This window comes from Rattus rattus, chromosome 3 (assembly GCF_011064425.1).
Source record: "Rattus rattus isolate New Zealand chromosome 3, Rrattus_CSIRO_v1, whole genome shotgun sequence".
Taxonomy (NCBI): Eukaryota; Metazoa; Chordata; class Mammalia; order Rodentia; family Muridae; genus Rattus; species Rattus rattus.
The window spans coordinates 149,285,098-149,303,712 of NC_046156.1; the positions used below are offsets into that span (position 1 = coordinate 149,285,098).

The 18,615-nt window shown below is 40.2% G+C and overlaps 1 protein-coding gene across 2 annotated transcripts in view; it reads left to right on the forward strand.

Annotated features, from left to right (window-relative positions):
• Positions 1-256: 256 nt before the first annotated feature.
• Positions 257-18,615, forward strand: part of Marchf6 (membrane associated ring-CH-type finger 6) — a 70,873-nt gene continuing 52,514 nt past the window's right edge. Inside the window, exon 1 of one of the 2 annotated variants that reach the window (XM_032898672.1) lies at positions 257-505. In XM_032898672.1, the coding sequence (XP_032754563.1) occupies positions 487-505 (19 nt within the window). In that variant the 5' untranslated portion in view covers positions 257-486. The remainder of the gene's footprint in view (positions 506-18,615) is intronic. The other variant, XM_032898673.1, reaches the window with a different exon arrangement.

Sequence of the window (18,615 nt, forward strand, 5' to 3'; positions counted from 1 at the left end):
GGGGCCTTTGTCCCGCACACCCGTCTGGGCGCGCGCCCGACTCGCCGCGCTCGCTCCCGCTGTCCCGCGCTCCTTTGTCCCGGAACGTGCCGCACCTCCGCGAGGTGCTGCCTCGGCTTTCAGTCCCCATCCCGCGCAGCCACCGGCATCAGGCCGTTCTTCGCAACGCCCCCGCCCGGCGCGAGCGGGAGCGCGCACCGGATGTGACGCTTAGAGCTCCAGCGCCCCGCCTTTTCCGCCGCGCGCCCCGCCCAGGCCCGTCTCTCCGCCGCGCGCCCCTCCCCCTCCCCGGCGCTCGCTTTCTGTCAGCCGCTGTCCCTCTCCCCCTCGCCCGAGTCTGGCTTCCTCTCGCACCTGAGCGCAAGCACCTGCCGGGCCCGCGTCCTCTTCCTCCTCCCCTCCTCCCTCCCGCCTTTCCCTTCGGGCCCCAGGCTCTGCCGGGTCGCGGGCGCCTCGCGGCTGCGTCACCGCCGCCCCCCAAACAAGATGGACACCGCCGAGGAAGGTGAGGCGGAGGCGCCCGCGCCCTTGCAGCGGTGCCCGCGCTCGGGCCGAGGCGCTCGCGGCGGCTCCCGCGGGCAGTTTGCTCGCCGAGCCGGCGGGCGCGCGGGTCGAGCGGGTCCTCCAGCGGGCTCGGATCGGAAGGTGACCGATCCTCTGCGCGCCCCCCGCCGGTTCCCGCGGGCGATGACCCAGCCTCGACTGGGATACTGGGTGCCAGGACTTCGGTGTCCGAGACGTGGGGTGCCGAGACTGGGATGTCCGGGATATGAGGGTGTCGCGACGTGGGGTGCTTAATACATGGGGGTGTCGGAAAGTGGGGTGCTTGGGACCGTAGGGTGCCCGAGACGTGGGGCTGCGGGGACTTGACGGTGAAGAAGATCGCGGCCCCGGCCTCCGCCGTCCTGGGTCCTCGGAGGAGGGGGCCACAGTGCGAAGTCCGGGGGCATTTTTCACTCCCCTCCCCCACTCATTTTTCCCCCGTGTTCGGGTCTGTTTGCTGTTGTCCTCTAAGCCCTACCTCTGCCACAAAACTTCTTTGTTGACTTTGAAACTTCGCGGAAAATACACCGCGAGGTGACAACTGCCCAGTGGACTGAACTGACCCCTGTTGTAAAACCTTGCCCTCTGCTTGCCTTACCCTAAGTGCATTGACTAGGCACGAGAGAGGGAGGGTTCCTAGAGACTATTGGAGGAAGAGGGGCTAATATTTAGGTTTCTTGTAAATCCTGGACACCAGCAAGCAAGGGTTTGTTTGTTTTGTTTGTGGACGCGTATTTTGGATGTGGTTGTTTTGAATTAGCAGAGTAACGAGACAAAAACGGCCACATGGGTAGAGAAAGCAGTCGCTTACCTGACGTTGGCAGGGTGTTTTAGAGTGGCTGATGTATTAGTGAGTCTGTAGAGGAAATTATTATGTATTTACCAGGGCAGATACTTACACTTTGGATATATTCTTGTTCGAATGAGCGTCTTTTTCAACCTCAGGGTTTATTTTGCCGACTTGATATGCAATTGAACCGCCAAGCTCTGTATTGAAGTCATCGAGTAATAAAAAGTTTAGTAATAATGTGAGGAGTTGATAAAAAATAGTATAGTTTACAAAACATGCACAGGAAGATTCACTTTGAAGTTCCCGACAGCCCTGGGGGGTGGATCTGTATTACCTTTCGTGGCTGTGGAAATTTAGGCTTATTTAGTAGCTTGGTTAAGGTTCACACAGGTGGTAGGAGACAGTTGACCCTGTTTTCATTGCTTGTCGCTGTCACTTCATTATGCTACAGCATGGTTCTGTTGAGTGAGTGAGTGAGTGAGTGAGTGAGTGAGTGAGTGAGTGAAGCTAGTCGCCATTGCAGAACTTTGGGAAAGAGTCAAATGAAACCGTTGAGGATTAACAGTCACACAGGCTGATCTTGTGTGTACATCTCTGTAGGTTTCACATCCGTATATTCAGTGCTTGTCTTTGTTTTGTTTGGTTTTTGAGACGAGTTCAGCATCTTGCATTACCATGACTGGCTTTGATTCAAGTTTGTTAGTATTTTGCTCATATGTATTGGATCGATGTAAGCTGCTGGGACTCAAACCTTGGTCCTCTGCAAGAACAAGTGCTTGTAACTGCGCGTAATCTCCTTTGAATCAAGTTTTAATGACTAAATCTAGCAAGCATATGTATTATTTGCTTTGCACTGGCATATTATATGAAACCCTGATTCTTTCCACTTAGTACTTCATAGGCATATGAAATGACCATAGTTATTAGTAACTCAGGAATTGAGAAACTGAGTGTCTGTGGTGTCATGAAGGAGATGGTACTAGTGCTTAAAAGTACTTTTTTATATTGGGATAAGAGATAAGTGATTTTTTAAAAAATCGATTAGTTACTCAAAGTAACTAATAACTTACTGAGGAGTCGATGTGAGCTTTCCCATTACCTCTGAGAGGTGTTACCTCTCAGTTTTTTCAGCAGGTTTAGGAAGGCAGCAACCTGCTGTTCATTACACAGGCGAAGGAACTAAAGGTTAATTTCAATGAGCAACTTGCCCCAGTTCCCTCAGGTAGTAAATGGCAGGAGAAAGATTGCCCCAGCATGTCAGACCCTGTGCTTAGTTATTTGTAAGTGAACTGGAGAGATGGTTCATGAGGCTCATCAAGTGTTCCAGAGTGCGGCAACTTGTTTTTGTCATTTCTTTTGGCGGATGAATTGTTAATATAAGTTGACAAGACTTTATTTTTCAACTGTGTCAGTATTCTCCTTCCACCATACGGGTGGGCTCTAGGAGTTGAACTGAGGTCACCAGGCACCTTTCTTTACCTGAAAAGTCAACTCTCCAGGCATATGAAAGTGAATATTAATAGTTTTCATGACCATTTTTGTAAAGTTTTGAATTGTAAGGTTTTTTGAAAATTTCCCAATTTAAAATTGACTTGAAATAACTGCAAGGAATAGGTTCATGACAGACGTCATAAAATGAAGGTGGTGCAAAGCTTGTAAACGATTGTTCTACTTGTTTAGTTACTGCAGGATATTTTTTTATTTTATGTACATGAGTACATTGTAGCTGTCTTCAGACATACCAGAAGAGAGCATCTGATCCCATTACATATGGTTGTGAGCCACCATGTGGTTGCTAGGAATTGAATTTAGGACCTCTGGAAGAGCAGTTGGTGCTCTTAACTACTGAGCCGTTTCTCAAAAATTGCAGGATATTTAAAAAAATTTATGTATCATAGAGTATTTTGATCGAATGCATGTATGTATGTGTACCATGTGCTTTGCTGGTGCTATGTTGGCCAAAGAGGGCACTGGATCCTGTGGAATTGGAGTTACGAATGGCTGTAAGCTGCTTTGTGGGTTCTGGGAACCCAGGTCCTCGGCCAGAAGAGCTAGCGCACTTAATTACTGAGCCAGCTACCTGTCCAGCTCCAGTAGATTATTTCCTAAATGCAGTTTCTTTTTGTTACAAACTGTTGGTTTTGTGTTTGAAAAGTATGACGTAACAGAAAGCAAATTAAATTTGTTTTACTACATTTATATTGTGTGTGTGTGTGTGTGAGAGAGAGAGAGAGAGAGAGAGAAAGAGAGAGAGAGAGAGAGAGAGAGAGAGATGATGAGCCAAATCCATTAAATATTTGTTAATAAGAGGGCATATTATAGGGCTGGAGAGGTGACTCAATAGTTAAGTCCCTGACTGCTCTTCAGACAACCTGAGATTTATTCCCAGCACCCATAGCCCAGCTTACAATTGTTTGTAACTCCAGGGAATCCATCGCTCTTTTCTGGACTCCAAAGGTACCAAGTATGCATATGGTGCACAAACATACATGCAGGCAAACACCTATACACATTAAAATATTTTTCTTAAAAATGCTCTAATTTTTTTTCTTCCATAATCTTCTAGAAGACCTCAGTTTACTTCCCAGCACCCATGTCAGGTGGCTCACAGCTGCCTTTGATACCAGCTGTAAAGGGTACTACTCATTCTCTTGACCTCTGAGGGTACCTTGCCACCCCTGCTTGCCAATATACATAGTAGGCATACAGATGCACATATATAATATATATGAAGAAAAAATAAAATATATTCTTAAAAATGTTAGCACTATTTCCTATTTAGGGAAACACTTGTTTTAAAAACTGAATATTCTATGAAAAATGGTTGTTAGTAAATACCTACCACAGAAATATCATATTACATTCTTCTGTTGGACCATCGTCTACAATATTGTAATGTTCAGGATGTTTGTGTTTTCAGTAAAGGATTTATTTTATAATTTCTGTGTCTTCATAGTAAATAATTACCAATTTTCACTTTTTCCCCATCTTTAATAAATTGGGTATTTCTTATTTACATTTCAAATGTTATTCCCTTTCCCAGTTTCCGGACCAACACCTCCCTAGCCCCTCCCCCTCCCCTTCTATATGGGTGTTCCCCTCCCCATCCTCCCCCCATTACCGCCCTCCCCCCAACAATCACATTCACTGGGGGTTCAGTCTTGGCAGGACCAAGGGCTTCCCCTTCCACTGGTGCTCTTACTAGGCTATTCATTGCTACCTATGCAGTTGGAGTCCAGGGTCAGTTCATGTATAGTCTTTGGGTAGTGGCTTAGTCCCTGGAAGTTCTGGGTTAGTTGGCATAATTACCAAATTTTAAAGATTACTAAAGTGCTAAGTGTGTTGAATTATATTTTTGTCAAATTGGCAATTTTGTAATTTATTTTTGTATTTGGTAGATAACTTATTTGTGTATAGTTTGCAAAAGTACAGGTGTGTTATGTAAACTGCTGGCATCAAATTTTTAAATTTCAGAGCTAAAGGAGACCTTAGGGCATCTACCCTCTTCATTTTATGGGTCAGGAGTCCAATCTTATTGCAATGCACTGAGATTTTTCAAGTTCAGAAAAAAAAAAAACCCAAAAAACAATCTATGCTGTGCTCCAAGTTACATGTTTTCTTTAAAGGAAAAGTGCTGCAGTATTGGAATAGATGTTGCAGTCAAGAACTCATGTCTGAAGCTCTCATAAAAATATTAAGTATTTTGCTACAGAAGAACATTTATATTTCAACCCAGTGATAGATACATAAAGCAGGCTCTTTTGTTTTCCATTTTGTTAAGTAGCTACTTACAGTAATGAACATAATTCAAATTTTATCAGTATTTTGTAAGGGAAATGTTAGCACTATTTCTATTTTGTGTTTTATGATGGAAAATATTATTTTTTGTTTATTTTTATTTATCTTTTTGAGACAGGGTTTCTCTATAGTCCTAGTTGTCCTGATACTCAATATGTAGGCCAGACTGGCTTCAAACTCATAGAAAGCTGTCTGCCTCTCTGTCTCAAATGCTGGCTGGTATCAATGGTATATACTACCATGCCTGGCCTTGGTAAATACTCATTTTTAAAAATATGAAGGTGAAATGTATTACAACTGATCACATTGTTTAACATTATGACAAGAAGCATGGAGCAGTTCAAATTTAGGTGTAAAAGTAGCTTTTTAAAAAAATATTTATTACATATAAGTATACTGTAGCTGTCTTCAGACACACCAGAAGAGGGCATCAGATCTCATTCTAGATGGTTGTGACCCACCATGTGGTTGTCAGGATTTGAACTCAAGACCTCTGGAAGAGCAGTCAGTGCTCTTAATCACTGAGCCATCTCTCCAAACCCAAAAGTAGCTTTCATTTGCCAGATGTAGTTGTCATCTCAGAGTCTTCATCTTACTGCTGAATAAACAAACTCACCCTCCTAGTTCTTTCTGAACTCTGGCAGGTTGGTTCAACTCAGCTGTTCTGGCCCAAACTCTTCTCAAGCTGACTGATTCAATCTGGCTTCTCACTGAGTTGCTATGCTTGGCTTCTAACTCTGGTAATCTGTTCTAATCTTCTGGCTTCTTCTTATCTGTCTCATTCTGTCTCTGTAAAAACTGTTATGGTTTCTCTGTTTCTGTGTCTGTCTCTGATCTCTCTCTGTTGCCTCTTTTCCTATGCTGTTCTTATGAGAGTTGAATGTATCCTATCTTTGATTTAGTCTGTCAATCCTTTCTCTGATTCATCACTTTGTCTGCTCCTCAATTAGATGCTAACACTTGTAAGCATGGTTGCTTCCTTATACAAACTAACTTTATTTTCAATGTTAGGGATTAAATATGTGTACTAAGGGCATGTCTGTGTTGCAGCTGGATCACACAGACCTAGGTCTTTGGAAGTAATCCCTTGCTGGGGCAGCCATATTACTGGATTCAAATTCTTCTACATTAGGAGCAATGTATTAATAGGATGGGCAAATATCAGAGTCATATAGCTAGCTAGCTTCTTTTTTAAGAATGTTTTAGAAATACGTCTTTTACTATGTTTCCAGACATAACCTGATTCATTCTAACCACAGACTTGTGGCTCAAACATGTTTGCATTCATGAACCAAGTGTGCCTCCTTTTATCTGGCATAATATTGAACACATCTTTCAATTCAAATAGTTGGTGTGTTTGAATTAGAAAGAAAACAAAGTAGAGGATTTTTTTTTCATTGAGCTTAAAATCTAGTTAATTTGGTAGGTAAAGAAGGAAAACCAAAACAAACATTAAATAAAATATGTGGCATATATGAATGGAAGGTTGTTATGTGCTGTGCAAAACATCAGGTATGAGGACAGGGCTTACAGTTTTGACAGTAGAAGACCTAACAGAGAGGACATAGAAGGAGTTATCTCTGCAAATGTTTTGTGTGTAGAGCAGGATAATCTCTAAGGTACAAGCATGCTTGGAATGTTAAGAAACCACTAAGAAGGCATGTCTCTGGGGAGTGAATGAATGAGCTGGGGGAAGAACAGGTACATCATGAAGACATCTGGGGTTGGTTTTCTATTGGAAGTTCAGCAGCAGTGTAGCCTTCCATAGTCTATTAGGACTTAGGAGCTCTAAGAACAGTTCCCTCTAGCTAGAGCAGAGGTAGCATAACACATTTTCTTCTCACTCTGTTACTGGCTATTTTCCTTATGTAGCCCTTTTTGTTACCAGCTGTTAACCTCAGATTTCTGAGAGCTAGAATATGACTAGTTCATTTTGATCCAAGAGGCAGGGTGATAGTGGTAAAGGTAAGAAAAGAGAACAAAACTGTGACTGGCATTGTCAGTCCTTGAGCTGGCCAGACATCTGAAAACATGCCCGATACATGGGTGAACTGGAGTACTTGGGATTGAATTGCTACGATGAAATCTGTGCTACCCAGAGACTGTTTTTGAGTTATCTTCATCTAATTTCTTTCAGACTAGACTGATTGTTTGTTTGTTTGTTTGTTTGTTTCTGTAAGGACATGAAGAGAACTCATTTTTAGTGTAATGAAGAATGAAATCTTAACAGGGATTAAGAAGTCAGTCATCAAGGGAAGCTTCAGATGAATACCCATTGTATTCTAGTGGGCTATGGAAGTTTAAATTAAGGTAGTGGGATTGGAATGCACATAAAGCCAATCAGTATAAACCATAACAGCTAAATAATTGAGATAGCCTAGGGAGGAGGAGTTAAAAGGAAATGATTTCTACAGTAGTAGTAGTATCTGTAAGCAATGGGAAGAGTTGGGATTTGACTATTGTTTAGTTTTGAAGGATTGCTGTGACAGAATGCCATAGTCTCGGTGTTAACTGTGTACAGCCCTATAGGACAGAAGCTTTGGATCCAAGTGTTGACAAGTGTCCTCCTCCTGAGGGATGCACTCTCCTAGGCTTGGGGATGGTTGTCCTCTTGCTGTGGTCTTCCATTCTGCACTGATCTGTGTCTCAATCTCTTTCAATCTCTTTCAAGTCATTCTGCTTAGGTCCCATACTAACAACTACACTAACTTAATTATCTCTTCAAATGTGGTCATATCTAAGAGGTTTTTCTGATGGAGGGATGGGGTAGCATGCTCAGTTCTTGAGGCTTAGAAGCCAATGAAGCATTCCCTCAACTCTTATTTACTCTTGTTTAACCTCAGCATCATAGCCTTTCTTATTTTTCTGCCCTTCCTTCTTGACGATGTTGTATTCTAAAGGTGGAGGTAGGTTAATTAAGTACAATTTACACCCATTGAAACTTATTACCTTTTTGGTATGCCATTCTGCTGGAACATTTTTTTTTTAGATGAGGGATTTGGAGACACCACATCTTTAGAAATTTTGTCTCTACTTAATGAATACTGAACATCTACTGTGTACTTAGGACCTTTGCTAAGTAAAATGTTTCATTCTTCCTTCCTCATTTTACAGTGCTTAGAAGCATTGTATTAAATGTAACACTTTGAAGGCTGTTATTCTTTGTTTCAGGAATGACCCTTACAGGCTAATGTGTTCTATGAGGGTGCTGTTTGGGATGGTGTGGAACCTTTAGGAGGTGGGGCCTCACTGGAGGGAAATGGGTTCCGGGCTGTGGGTCTGAAGTGTCCTTTGGGTCTGATCTTGCTGCTTCCTCATTTTCTGAGATGTAACAAGTCTCTTTGCAGGCTGTCACAGAAGAGCCCTAGTGGCTGTGCTTCCCTTCCACTTTGGGATGTATCTCTTAGTCTTCCCTACATTGCTTCTGTCAGATGTTCTGTCACTTTGACAAGAAAAGTAATAGAGGATGGTTGATACAGAGGAGTGTTCCAAGTTTACTCTCAGGACCCCTTTATACTCTTTATGGTTTTTGTTGTTTATATCTGTTTTGAAACTGGGTCTTTATTTGTCCTTGAACCTCCTGTGTGTGTCCTAGGTAACTTCCTACCTTCAGTCCTGTGTCGTGTCTAAATGTAGTGGAACCACATCTGGCTTTCTTTGAACTCTTAAAATTGAGAAGCCATAACATTTAAGTTGTTGTGTGTTGTATAAATAGATATTTGCCCTATTAGAAAGGAAGACCAGTCTTCTCAAACTGTTTGATTTATATTTATTCTGTGTACGCGCACACAGGCTTGAGCGTGGCAATCAGAGAATAGTGTAGGGGAGTTGGTTCCTTCAACCATGTGGATTTCTGGCATCAAACTGAGGAGTCAAGCTTGGCAGCAAGTGTACTTTACCTGCTGAGCTGTCTTGACAGCGTTGATAAACAACTGTTAAAAGTTAAGAGTATTTAAAAGTAATGATGGAAATGGAGAGAAGACTCAGCAGTTAGAGTTCTTACTGCTCTGGCAGGGACTTAAGTTCAATTCCTAACACTCACACAGTGGCTCAGAACTGCCTGTGACACTAGTTGCAGGGAATCCTGTGCCCTCATCTTACCTTCTGAAGCACCAGGCATGTAGGTGGTATCCATACATACACATAACATAAATAAAAGTTAAAAGGAATAATGCCAGTACATGCTAACAGAATAACCTTCTGATACATATATTTTCCCAAGGTGAAAATCTTGACTGTAAAGCCTAGTATTATTTTAACTCTTTAAAGATGTCTTATATATGAATTATTAGAAGACAAATATTCACGTGGCTTTTGCATTTACTCTGTTTACATGTTTTGGTTAAGTGAAAACTTCGGATTGAAAAGGAGGAGTATTTTCAGATAGTTTTGTGTGTTTGTTACTATGTCAAAACTTAAGTGATAATGTATCTGAAAATGTCAATTTTTTTTAAAGATTTATTTATTGAGTACACTGTAGCTGTCTTCAGACACACCAGAAAAGGGCATCTGATCCCATTACAGATGGTTGTGAGCCACCATATGGTTGCTGGGATTCAAACTCAACCTCTGGAAGAGCAGTCAGTGCTCTTAACCCCTGAGCCATCTCTCCAGCCCCAAAAGTGTCAGTTTTTAAATTAAAAGATCTAAGTTGGATGTTAAAATATTTGGCCTCGGACTGGGGAGATGTTGCTCTAGTATAGGACCCAGTTTGTTTCCTAGCAGCCACATGGTGATGCACAACCATCGGTAACTCCAGTTCCAAGGAATCTGACTCCCTCTTCTAATCTGCAAGGGTACCAGGCATGCATGTGTTATACAGACACATATGTGGGGAAAATACCTGTAAACATAAAATTAGTAAATCTGAAACTTCTTCTCAAAGAATCTCTTGATCTGATGATGTGGGATGTTTCCATATGTTGTAAAATGTACATGGGCAGTTGATTTTTGACAAAAGTGCAAAAGCAATTCCATAGAGAAATATATATGTGTGTGTATATATATATATATATATATGTATATATGTATATATATTTTAATAAATGATGCTGGAATAACTGAATAGTTACAGGAAAATGAACTTGGAGCCATGGTCCTTTCAGTAAATCAAAGTTAATTAAAAAAGAATGTTAAACTTAGTTGAACAGCCTAAAACTTAACTAGGAGTTTTTTGTGGTTTTGTGCTAGGTTGAAACTTCTGGAAGCTTAGTCTCTAAAAGAAGGATGTTGGATGGCTTTGATAAGTACAAAGGTACTTAGTAATGTCCTCATTTGATAAATAAATGTGTCGTGTGTATGAATGGGCATTATTCACCAGTACTTAGAAACAGGGCACACCTGGGATGGACTTCATGAACATTATGCTAATTGAAGAAACAAGTTGAAAAGACCATATTTATGTGATCCACTTTGTATGGAATGTCAAATAGTCAAATAGACATTTGTAGACAAATCTCTGTAGAGAGGAAGTAGATTAGTGGTTGCTTGAAGTAGAAGGCCTAATAATAGAACTGCTGTCAGTTACAAGGTTTCTTGTTGTCTTAAAATGATGGTGTACTGTAAATAACTGGTGTTGACTTGCATACTTTGTGATTTAACTTCATGGTGTATAAGTATACTGTACTTTAAAAAGAAAGTTAAGTTGTATTTGTGACATTCTAAATAGAGTGGCTAACCTGATCTGGTAAAATGACTGACCAAACCAAGTCTTAGCCTGTGTAAGATCTGAAGTCGGTCAGGTCTTCATTAGGGCTATGAGAAAATGATCATTAAGCCCATTGACAGTGCGAAGGAATAGGAAAGCACCTCCTTCCTCTCCAGTGCTTGCCAGCATCCTTTACTGGCGCTTAATCGTTGAAGGGGTGACTTGAGGCTGAGTCTAGTTACTGCTTCTGCAGCTAAGCCTTCTCCCCAAGCTACTGGCAAAATTCTCCTTAACCTCTGTAATAAGTTGGGGCAGTATACCTGCAAATTGTTTCTGCTGGTTGTTAGAACCAGAACTATACAGTCTTTCTTTCATTCTGCTTTCTGAAGTGCTCCTTATAGACAGACTCTTAACACAAATTTAGTCTTTCAAGAGGCCAGAATATGTAGTTTTCACTTTCAGACTACCAAGAATAGCAGGAAAGGTGGTTGTTTGCATTGATAGTAATCTAGAAAGGTAAGAAAATAAACGGGGATACACAGGGAATAGGAGTTCTAATGTTTATTATTGTATGCGAGGTGTATGGATGTGGATGTGGAGTCAGAGGGAAGGTCTGTAGAGCCATTTCTTGCTCTCCCCTTTTATGTAGCTTTGGGGATTGGACTCAGCTGGTCAGGCTGTTCTTCAAATACAAATGGCCTTACCAGCCAAGCTGCTTGCTGGCCGGGTGTTTGGGGTTTTCAACAGTGTATGATGCCTGCTTCCTAAATCCACATTTAAAAAAAAGATATTTTCACAAAGAATTTGGGGATTAGAGACAGAGTGTCATGGGGCTTAAGTTGGCCTTGAAGTTACTGTGGGAATGGGGATAGCTGTGAACTCATTCTACATCCCAAGTGCTAGGATTTTTCTGCTTCCATACCTAGCAAAAATGATGTTTAAAAATAGAATTTGAGCAGCTAAAGTATTTTATTTTTATAATTGTAAAGTAGCAGCAAAATACTAGCAACTTTGAGAAATAAAATAGCTACCTTTTTTCTTTTATTGAAAACAGATTTTAAAATACCATATATTCTGATTAGTTTTCTCTTCCACAACTCCTTCCAGTTCCTCTCCACCTGCCCTCCCATCCAGATCCACACACACCCTTTCTGTCTCTCTTCTGGCATCCAAGGAATAAGACAAGATAAAAACAAACTGGAATGGAACAAAACAAAAAGAAAAAAAAGATGCGTGCCCCCCCCCCCCCAAAAAAAAGGCACAGGAAACATAGATGCAGAGAGACACATGTTTGCACACACAGGCATCCCATGCAAAGACCTGTAATGTGAAAAAAACAGTCCCAACACAGCATTACAAACACAAAGACCCTCTAAAGATGCTACTGGGTTCATTTTGTATTAGTACCGCTGACCGTGGGTTTGCTTCCCCAGTGAGATCCCCTTGGTTTCACTTGCAAATTTTCATTATCAGTGGAGCTAGCTTCTGGGTTAGGGTGTGTGTCTACTTCTCTCAACTCTGGACTCCACCTGGTTCAGACCCCTGTAGCCGTGTGCTTGCTGCCAGTCTCCGAGTTCCTATGCGCATCCGTCGGACTCTGTTTAGAAGGTCTTGTTTCCTTGGCCTCTTCCACCCCCTCTAGCTCTTAGCTGTCTTTTGACCAGTTATAACCACTCCAGTTTTTACATTTTCTTTCTTAGGCTGTTTTTTTTTTTTTTTTTAAGAAGTAGAATGTGTTTATTTTTTAATTCCTGCTTCATTTAATCTGTATTTTTCTGTGTAACATACAGTTTTAAAGGGACTATATTCCATAAGGTTAAAGTATACAATTAAAGCAGATATGTACCTCTTTTCACATATGTAGGCTAACCACAGACATCGAGTAATATTTTTAATATTTGCCTATTAAGATTGAAGCTACTAGTTGTAAACATTTTACTGGGAGATAATAAAAGTTTATTTCCTCCAGATGAAACAAGACCAGCATTGTTTGGATCATGTTGCTGTGTATATATTGGATAGGATGTGATAAGAATGTCAGTGTACCTTTGTGGTCTCCTGCTCCAAATCATTGAGGAATGAGTCAGTTTTCAGTAACCTCCATCAATACTGTTTAAGCCAAGGTCATCAACACCCGGAAAAGGGAGAAATTACAAGAAACAAAAGAAACCCAAGGGGGTTGGGGATTTGGCCCAGGGGTAAAGCGCTTGCCAAGAAAGCGCAAGGCCCTGGGTTCGATCCCCAGCTCCGGAAAAAAAAAAAAAAAAAAAAAAAACAAACAAAACCCAAGGAGACATGACCACCACTAAGTGTGTATGGAATATACAGGAAAGGTGCCTTAGGGATTCTGAATCAACATTGGACTTCATTGATAATGTATGAGTATTAGGTTATTAAATTTAAGAAGGTATAACAAATCCTAATAAGACATTAATAAGAGATACTGTGTGTTGAATTTTCTCCAATCTTTTCTCATAACTTCTGTAAGTCTGACTGTTCTATAAAAATAAAGTCTATTAGTAATGACAGTACTAATTCTGAAATCATCATATCACTGACAGAATTGGGAGATGTTCAGATCATTTTACATAAATTTCAAAGAAAAAAAAACAAACCAGGACTGGAGAGCTGTCTCGGTAGGTAAGTTTGTCATGTCTGAGAACCTGAGTCCAGATCCCCAGCACCTAGCAGAGCCAGCACAATAGTATGTCTGATCCCATTGCTTCTGTGAAAGTCAGGACGTGAGACAGGAGAATCCCCAGAAGAATTTGTGGACCAGCTAGCCTGGCATGCGCAATGCCTCCGTCTCTCCAGGTAATTGGTCTCCAGGACCAATACCTAGTTATTTCTCTGGCCACTGTGCTTGCGTGTGCATGCGCGCACACACACACACACATGCACATGCATCATGTGCACACATATACTTGTTACACTTATACTTGTTACACTCTTATTAAGACTCCACAAAAAAGTAGAATAAAGAATTCAGACATAATTTGCAGAGAATGACAACTTGGTACAGTATTTGGAAATGTTCAGCTTGGCTAGTAATAAATCTTTGTGATTAACTGCTTTACTACCTAGTTATTTTTAAATCTACATTCAATAATATGTTTCACTATAGGAAAGCATGCTGTACAAATGGCAGAGCATAACAGAGTTGAAGGACTAGATGGTAAAGATACCATCTTAGTATGTTGTGTCAAATGGTAGTTAAAAGACGTGAGGGGGCTGGAAAGATGACTAATGGTTAAGAGTGCTTGATGCTCTTTCCCAGGCTTAGAGTTTGGGATTTTTTTTTTTTTTAAGATTTATTTGTTTAATGTATGTGAGTACATTGTCTATCACTTCAGAACCACAACAAGAGGGCATTGCATCCCATACGGTTGGTTGTGAGCCACCATGTGTAATTGAACTCAGGACCCCGGGAAGAGCAGTCAGTGCTCTTAAGAGCTGAGCTATCTCTCCAGCCCCTGAGTTTAGTGTTTAGAACCCACTTTGAGCAAGCAATTCATGATAACACATTACTCCATCCCCAAGGGATATAATGCCCTCTTCTTTCTGTGAGTGTATCTGCATGAGCATGCATGCATATACAAGTTGATAATATTTATATGAAAAGGGACACAAGGGACTCAGGAAGTAGAGGCAGGAAGATCAACAATTCAAAGGACGGTCTCAACTATGTATTGAATTTAAGGCCAGCCTGGGTTGCATGATACTTTATCTTAACAGTATTGGCACTCTCCTGCTCCTTGAAAAGGCTGTAAATTTCCTTAGATAGACCTGGAGAATAATAAAACATCTGTTTGGATTTATTTTTAGAAGTACCGTGACAAGGCAGGCGAGATGACACAGCAGGTAAAGGCACTTGCCACCAAAGCTGAAAACCTGGATACTGTTTTTGTGGGATCCATATGATGGGAGGGAGGGACCTGACTGTTGAAAGTTGTTCTCTGTTCTCTACATAGGAGATCCATGGTACATGCACATATATGTTTGTGTGCGTGCGCGCGCGCACACACATGCAATCAATATATTCTTGAAAGGTCTCTTGAACCTTGAATGTTCTTTGTTTTATTTTGTTTTTTAATACCTTTAAAAACCGGCTGAAGAGTTGGTTCAGTGGTTAAGAGCATTTGGTACTTTTCTAGAGGACATGTATTTGGTTATTAGCTCCCATAAGGTGTCTGTAACCATCCTTGCACATGTTGTGCTTACATACAGGCAAAATATAAATATAAATCTCTACAAAACCATGACTGTAGAAAGTTTGTTTTACTTTCTTCTAAGATCTAATTAAGGATGTGTGTCAGACTCCACAATTAAAAATTTCTGTTCTCCAGAGGAAGGGGAAACTGCAGTCAGCATGTATTGAAAACAAACAATTTTTGTTTTCTTTTATCTTTTCTCCATACTATTAATGGAAATATGATTGTTTTAATATTTTTGTAGAATATATTTTCACTTGGTATGGTTTAGAAAATTTAAGATTGTTTAAAGAATTTTGTGTATTATAATTGATAGAAAATTTCCTGGTGTGTTCATGTTTCTATTTTTGTCCACATAGCCAGTTATAAATTGAATATACACCTGAGGATAAACAAAGCTACTTGGAAAGGCACTTACTTGGGTAAAATTTATATTATTAGCAGCAGAGGATGATTGTTAACTCTTGCATGAATACATATATAACTTCATTATATAACTGGTGGGAAACAATGCACTATTAGAATTCCCTTTAGTGGTTTCTCCTACTTGAGACCTTGCCTGTCAATTGTTTTTATACAATAAAAGTAAAGGAAACAAATGGATAGATTCAACTCTGGGGTGTGTGTGTGTGTGTGTGTGTGTGTGTGTGTGTGTGTGTGTGTGTGTGTGTCCCGTCCCATGGTGAGGACTGGTCTAGAACTACTTGTACTTCCTCTTGAAGACCTGTGTCTAGGCTTAGTCACCCTTCACATGGTGCTTCTGCACACTGTTTATGCTGTCCACCTATTTAGTCCTTGTGTTGCCAGAGTTATCAGATCGACTCTGATGTTATCATAACACTCAAAGCAAAAATCCCTCAGTTTGCTTAATCATTAGTGATGTTTGTGAGTTTGTTACCATGTATTATAATTGCCTGTTTCTTGTTACTCACACTTTCCTGTTACTGTGTGTGTGTGTTTTTGAGTGCCCCTACATTATTTTGTGCATATAAGAAAGGCATGGTATACGTAGGGTTTGACATTGTTCTTAGTTTCAAGTACTCACTGTTCTTGGCATTTGTTTCCTGTGGATAAGAAGAGTTTTGCTTGCTAACTTTGTTTAATCTACCTCCTGAATGCTGCTGCCAAAAGCATTACATACTTTGTTACATAGTCACTGAAGTCTTTTTTACAGATTTTTACAAGTATTCTATTGAGATCCAGAAGTTCCTATTGTCTGATCTTAAATTCACTATCTCTTTTTTAGTAAATATTTTGGTTTTTGTTACAATGGGTTCTTTATCTTCCATTGTTTTGATGTTTCTCATCTTTCAGATTTGTCATTGTTCACAGGATCATTTTTATGATAGCTGCAACATCTTTTGGCTGGGGTTTTTAATTTAGACTGGGGTTTTCCTTTTGCTTGGTATGAGTGGTTTTTTGATGGTATCGTGGATATTTTTGCTTGTATTAAGTTTCATTCTTATTAAAATGCTTGGGGTTTTGTTTTTTATGATATGCAGGTAGAGGAGGCACTGCCTCATTGCTGGCAGCTGGAGGTGAGTCTCTTCCCACCTTCGATGTCAGTAGTGGTGCTTTGTTATTGCCCTTTAGGCTCTCCAGATCCCCAAGGATGCCCTTCTTGTTACCTGAGACTGAAAAAGTGGCTTCTTATTTATGGAAGTTGTATTCATATTAGCCTTTTTTTTTTTTTTTTTTTTTTAAACCTTCTTGGTGAGTTGTGTTTTTGCTAAGTTAGGTGGTTGATGTCTTGGGCTTTAATTGGCAGAGGGAGGGCTAGGATCACAGTTTTTCATGTGGTATTTGTCTTTGTTGCAGTGGTAAAAGTTGAATAGTTGTTGACTTTTGGGACTGTTGAGACAAATACTATTTAAGTTCTTTCTTTTCCCGTATTGTCAGTGCAGTGTTCATCATGCTAAAAGATGGACCAGTGAAATAAGAAAATCACTAATGTCAGTTTTCTTATGTTTGTGTATGCATTAAGTTTAGTCACATACTGGAGCCTTCTTGTAGCTTCTGTCCTTTAAGTTTTTAAATAATCATAATATTATTTCTATTCTGCTTTTTTATTAACAGTTAATAATTATGCTTAGGATGTCTTTGTATATCTTCTGTCTTAGAATATAGTCTATGAGGGATGTATGAGTATATTGCTGGTCTTAATTTTTTTTATTAAGAGTTCTTTATTTTGGACTGGAGAGATGGCTCAGCGGTTAAGAGCACTGACTGTTCTTCCAAAGGTCCTGAGTTCAATTTCCAACAACCACATGGTGGCTCACAACCATCTGTAATGGGATCAGGTATCCTCTCCTAGTGTGCTTAAGACAACTACAGTGTACTTACATACATTAAATAAATAAATAAATAAATAAATAAATAATAAAGCTTTCTTTATTTTTGTATATTGTGTATGTGTGTGTACTTGCTTGTATAAATATGCACTTCTGTGTGCCAGTATTCACAGAAATGTCAGAAGTCCTAGAACTGGTGTTAGAGCTGCATTATGTCTGATATGAGTACTGGGAACCACACCCTGCAAGAGTAGCAGATGCTATTAGTCTCTGAAGCTTTCCATTCCTTGCTGGTTTTTCTTTTTCTTTCTTAGTTTTTAAAATTATGTATTTCTCTTTGTTATTGTGTATCTGTGGACATGGGTGTATCACACACTGTATGTGGAAGTCAAAGAACAACTTTGAGGCATCTGTTCTGTTCTTTTACCTTTACACAAGGTACCAGGAATAGAACTCAAGCCATCTGTCAGGTAGGTATACATAGCAAGTACTTTAACTTGCTGAGCCATCTCACCCGCTCCAAATTACTGCCTTAAAGTGTCTCTTTCTCTTTTGTGGCTAGCCATGGTATATGCTTGGGTTTATTGATTTGTTTGTATTTTCATTTAGGCGTTGCTTCTTTTCCATTTTGATATAATTTTGTTTTGTACTTGCAAAGGTGATTTCCATGGTCAGAAACGAAATGGATGAGCAGTCTACAGTTACCTTCCTTTTTCCCTATAGATTTCGTCTGAGTGTGGGAGGCCCTTAATAATTTTACCAATATATTTGGAAAGGGTCATTACTATTCTCTCTCTCTCTCTCTCTCTCTCTCTCTCTCTCTCTCTCTCTCTCTCTCTCTCTCACACACACACACACACACACACACACACACACACACACACCACCTCCAAAGAGCCAAAAAATGTATCAGAACAATTACTAATGAGCAGTGGTTCTCAAACTTTAGAAAGTAAGAAAGGGAGAAAGAGAAAGCAAGCACCTACAAGTACATGCATCCCTGCATCCCCTACATGTATGGAGGTCAGAGGATAACTTTCAGGAGTTGCTTGTTGAAACAGGGACTGCTGTGCTATGTGCTCCAGGATAGGTAGTATGTGAGCTTCCAGGCTTTTGTCCGTCTCACCCATCTTACAGATGCAGGCAACTGCATGGAGCTTTTTACATGAGTTCTGGAGGTCACACTGCACTTGTCAGACTTAAATGAAGCATGCTTTTTACCTGCTCAGATATCTTCCTAGTCCTTGGCTCTCAAACTTTTGAGGTTTTAACATATGTTTATACTCTTAAAGACCTGTAAGAATTTTACTTGTTATATTAGAAAATAAAATGGAA